The sequence below is a fragment of the Nicotiana tomentosiformis genome, chromosome 3 (genome assembly GCF_000390325.3).
Source record: "Nicotiana tomentosiformis chromosome 3, ASM39032v3, whole genome shotgun sequence".
Lineage (NCBI taxonomy): Eukaryota > Viridiplantae > Streptophyta > Magnoliopsida > Solanales > Solanaceae > Nicotiana > Nicotiana tomentosiformis.
Window position 1 is genome coordinate 76,953,551 of NC_090814.1, and position 5,305 is coordinate 76,958,855.

Consider the following 5,305-nt stretch of genomic DNA (forward strand, 5'->3'; position numbering starts at 1 on the left):
CGAACATGTAGGGAATGCCTCTTCTCCACAGTCTCCCGACGACGGGAACTTGGGAAATACTTATTCGTCACCCTCTTAAGACCCTCATGGAAAGCGAAGTGCCATTCTTTCGGTTTCGAAGGAGTGTCGTATACTTTTCAAGCCGGTAGAGCTTGCCAATTACCTGGTGTTGCTGGCATCAGCAAAGGATTGGAGAAAAATGGACTCTTTTTCTGCGAAGTACCTTATAAAAAAAAGCATGCATTGTTCGGCACATGTAGCGATCCGACATTCGTCCATCTCCTTTTAATTTACACTTTACATTAGTTACCTTTTTACTAACTTGTTTCCACGCCAACCTTCTTGCTTCTGAGGGCCTACAAAGGCTGATTTTGGATAAGTAAGAGCTTATTTCGGAACGAGATCGGTTCTTGGCCGAACGGAATAAATTTGGCGAGTGCCTCCCAGTGCTAGAAGCAAAAAGCTGCTCGAGTGGATGACTTTGAGGCCCTATTCCAGCAGTCCGATCAAGATAGAATGGCCCACAACGAGGAAGCTGCCCGGCTACATGAAAACCTTAAGGAAGCAAAGGCTATTTGGGTCGAACTACATGACACTGTGACCGCTGTTGCCGAGCGCGAGTCTACTTTGATGGAGCAAGTTAACAATTTGGAGGCTAACTTACGCTCCAAAACTGAGGAGGCCAATGCTGCCGAGGGTAAGAGAGAAAAAATGAAAGAAAGACTCAAAAGAGTCATAGAGCAGAATCGACTTCACTCAACCACCAACGTTGAGCTCGATTCGAAAATCAGCAAAATGAGAGCTAAAAACGAAAAGCTCCAGTCCAAGATTGATAAGCTTCGAGCCAAACTCCAGGACCAAGAAGATTCTCTCGTCTTCGAGAAAACCTACTCCATTTATCATACTAAGACGAAGACCCAGGAGGAGGCCAAAAAAGCATTGTCAATATTGATAACCGCATTGCCAAGGCCGGTAACTGGAGACAACTGCTCGTGAGAACCTTCCTGATTCTACCCTTTACTATGAGGGTTTCATAAGAGGTAGCCCTCATATTTACGGTGCTCTTGAAGAGGACGTCTCATGTTCATTCCGGCACAAGCATTTATTTTAAAAATTTTATTAACTTTCAAACGATAAAATAAATTAACTTATCACTCGAACGAGAGATAAGATAAAAATAAAAGGACTTTGATTTATTCCTTCCACCTTTAAAAGTACATTTACATAAACATTCATTTACTTAAGTAAATAAAGCTTCCAATACATGGAGCTAACTTGTACAACTTAGTTCTATGAGGCTGATCATGCAGTCCCCAGTCCTGATAAGACATTGATCCCCGGTTCTAATAGTCCCCGGTCTTCGTGACACTGATGACACTTCCCTTTTAGTAAGCTTTGCATTGCTGTCTCATTAGTGGAAACAACTTGTGGATGTGTAAATAATTTGTTTCCAGAAATGGAGACAATGAGAGTCTTGGGATACGAGTTAAGCCAGCGAGCCAAAGTTTATTTAACCATCCAGAAGTTGGTTGCCATACGAGTTGCGCAAAAGTGAAGGCAACAAATCTCTCGGTTGTTGATTCACCAGCTTGCCGATGATCTTTCCTTCGTAGTATGCTCTACATCGCTGCCTCGTTAAAAAACTTGAAAGAAAAATTCACGTGGGACAAAAACTGGTCGAAGGAAAAAAGAATATAGTACATACTTTCAGTACCAGCAAGGATCTTCAACAGTAATACCTTTTGAGGTGAGTCACCTTACAATTGCTTGACACTTTGACTCCATCTTGATTTTCTAATTCATATGAGCCTTTACCGGTTATAACTGAAACCCGGTAAGGTCCTTCCCATGTTGGTCCCAACTTCCCGGCGTTCGCTTCCCGAGTTCTTTGAGTAACCTTCCTCATAACCAAATCTCAAACTTTGAAATAACATATATTTGCCCTACGATTGTAACACCTCTCCATCCTTTGTTTTTGGGCCACCATCCTCACGTATGGCAGATCTCGGTGCTCCTCAAGCAAATTTAACTTGACCCGCAATGCTTCATTATTTGTTTCTTTATTTTCCTGGAAAAACCTTAAGGCCGTTCCCCCACTTCCACCGGTATCAAAGCCTCCGAACCGTATACGAGTGAAAAGGGGGTTTCACCCGTGCTTGTCCTCGTCGTGGTCCAATATGCCCATAGCACACCTGGTAGCTCATCCGACTACTACTTGATATCTTTCAACTTGATTTTAAGGTTTTGAATAATTACCTTGTTGGTTGACTCCGCCTCTCCGTTAGCACTTGGGTGGTATGGTGAAGACATAATTCATTTGATCTTTAATCCTTCCAAAATATTTGTGACTTTTGAACCTATAAATTGTGGCCCGTTGTCACAAGCAATCTCCTTTGGTATTCCAAATCGATAGACGATGTGGTCCCATATAAAATCAACCACTTCTCGTTCTCCAATTTTTTGGTAAGCACCTGCTTCAACTCATTAAGTAAAATAGTCAGTTAAAACCAAATGAAATCTTACCTTACGTGGCCCTTATGGTAATGGACTGACTATGGATTCCCCATTTCATGAATGACCATAATGACACCACCGAATGAAGAAGTTTCACAAGCTGATGCACTAAGTGTGCGTTGTGTTGACATTTGTCGCATTTTTGTATAAATGCCTTTGCTTCTTGTTCCGTCCAGGGCCAATAGTAGCCAGCCCTGACTAACTTGAGAACCAATGAGTCTGTACCTGAATGATTCTCGCATACTCCTTCATGAACTTCCCTTATCACGTAGTCAGCCTCCGATCTCCCCAGACACCAAGCCAATGTTCCTTGAAAGGACTTCATGTATAACTGCCCATCAACAAGATAGTAACGAGTCGCCTTGGTCTGTAGTGCCCGGAATGCTTTTTGGTCTTCGGGCAATTTGCCTTGGTTGAATTAACTTCGCAGTAGCCTTTCACATCCAGCACTGAATGCAGCAATAGAACAACCACACCAGAATTAGATTGTTTCAATTCTATGGATGAACCCAAATTAGCCAAAGCATGTGCCTCCACATTTTCCTCCCTCGGAACGTGGATGATTGATCACTCTCTGAACCGTGCAAGTAATGCCTGAACATTGTTCAATTACTGTTGCATGCGCTTCTCCTTGGTGTCAAAAATTCCATACACTTGGTTTACCACTAGTAGGGAGTTGCATTTGATCTCGATGACCTCGAAACCTATTCCTCGAGCTAGTTCAAGTCCTGAATCCAAAGTCTCATACTCAGCTTCATTGTTAGTTAATGGTACAATTCTAATGGCCTGCCTTAGGATTTTCCCAGAATGAGTGATTAAAACTACCCCGAGAAGGGATCTCTTTATGTTGGAGGCTCCATCCGTAAACAAGGTCCAAACTCCCGATACCGTTCCCAATACAAACACTACTCCTTTAGCAGCTAGAGGCATTAATCCCGAATTGAAACCGGACACAAAATCGGATAAAACTTGTGACTTGATCACAATCCTAAGTTTGTATTCTATGTCGAATTCGCTAACTTCCACTATCTATTTAGCCAAATGACCCGACAACTCGGGCTTATGAAGGACATTCCTTAAGGGAAAGGTTGTCACAACAACTATTGAATGACACTAAAAATAAGGCCTAAGCTTTCGATAGGCAACTACGAGAGATAATAAGGAAAGCTTTTCTAGGTACAAATATCGTGTCTCCTCTCTTGATAATATTTTACTGACATACTAAACGGGAAATCGCATACCTTCTTCTTCCCGGACCAAAATAGCATTTATCGCTACTTTTGACACCGCCAGATAAATCAGTAATTGCTCGCTTTCTCTCGATTTTGACAGCAACGAAGGGCTAGATAGGTACCATTTTAGGTCCTTCAGTGCCTGTTGGCATTCTGGGGTCCAGACGAAGTCATTCTTCTTTTTAAAAGTGAAAGGAAGTGGTGGAACTTCTCCGAGAACCTTGAGATGAACCTGATTAGAGCTGCCAACCTACCGGTCAACCTCTGTAATTCATTCACACTTGTTAGCTGGTTGGTGATATCCCCGATGGCTTTGATTTTGTTGGGGTTTACTTTGACCCCTCTTTGTGAGACGGAAAACCCCAAGAATTTACCAGAACCAACCCCAAAGGCAAACTTCTCCTGGTTGAGCTTCATGTTGTACTTTCTCAGAATGTGAAATGTCTCTTGGAGATGTTCAAGATGATCTCCTATATTAAGAGACTTAGCTAACATGTTGTCAATATAAACTTCCATCGTCTTACCTATCTATTTTTCAAACATCGTATTAACGAGCCTCTGATAAGTGGTTCCGACATTTTTAATCCCAAAAGGCATCACATTATAGCAATATGTGCCAATTTTTGTGATGAAATGGGTCTTCTCTTGATCTTCCGGGTTCAGTCTAATCTGATTATACCTGGAATAAGCGTCAAGCAAACTCATTAACTCATGCCTGGCCGTACAAAGATCATTTGATCAATGTTTGGCAATGAGAAAGACTTTTTGGGGTGCACCTTATTTCAATTCTTATAGTCTACTTATATTCTAAATTTGTTATTCTTTTTGGGCACTACTACTACGTTAGCTAGCCGCTCATGGTACTTTATCTTTTGAATTAAACCGGTATTGAGTAATCATGTTACATTTTCCTTAACAAACTTGTTTCTGACCTCTCTATCGATCATTTCTTTTGCCTTATCAGAGGGAAGTTTAGATCTAGACTCAGATTGTGGGCCGCCACCTCCAATGGAATACTAATCATATCTAAATGTGACCAAGTAAAGCAATCAACGTTAGATTAAAGAAAATCTATGAGTTTTAACCTGAGTTCGGGACTCAAACCCGTTCCCAAATGGAACTTCCTTTCCAAAAATTCTTCGAACAAAGCCACTTATTCGAGTTCTTCTGCGGTTAAATTGGTTGCATCCATCTTCTCTGGTACCTGAAAAGACCTCGGTACCTGATACAATTCCGTTGACTCCTCGTTCTTATCATCTTCAATTGGGATGGGAGAAGGCACCGATTCTTGTAATTGCTATTTGATGTTTTCTCTTACCTTGCTGCTGGAAACGGTTACTACATTCATCTCCTTTTCTGTTGGTTGGTCTCCTCTTATCTGTTTGATCCCTACTGGTGTCAGAAACTTCAATAGTTGATGATAGGTCAAGGGAACAACCTTTATCTCATGTATACACGATTTTTCAGGGATTACATTATAACCCATGTAGCTATCTACCACTTCGAACAAAGCAGTCTTCGTTACCCCTTCAGCGTGTGTGAGAAGCAAGATTTCTCCT

The 5,305-nt window shown here is 41.6% G+C and overlaps 1 protein-coding gene across 1 annotated transcript; it reads left to right on the forward strand.

The window, feature by feature from the left end:
• Nucleotides 1–516: 516 nt before the first annotated feature.
• On the forward strand, nt 517–996 carry LOC138908043 (uncharacterized). Its single transcript, XM_070198679.1, has one exon. It carries the CDS (start codon nt 517–519, stop codon nt 994–996), a length of 480 nt encoding a protein of 159 aa, XP_070054780.1.
• The last annotated feature ends 4,309 nt before the right edge of the window (nt 997–5,305 follow it).

Coding starts and splice junctions, on each gene's coding strand:
- LOC138908043 (XM_070198679.1), top strand. CDS start 517: ATGGCCCACAACGAGGAAGCTGCCCGGCTACATGAAAACCTTAAGGAA.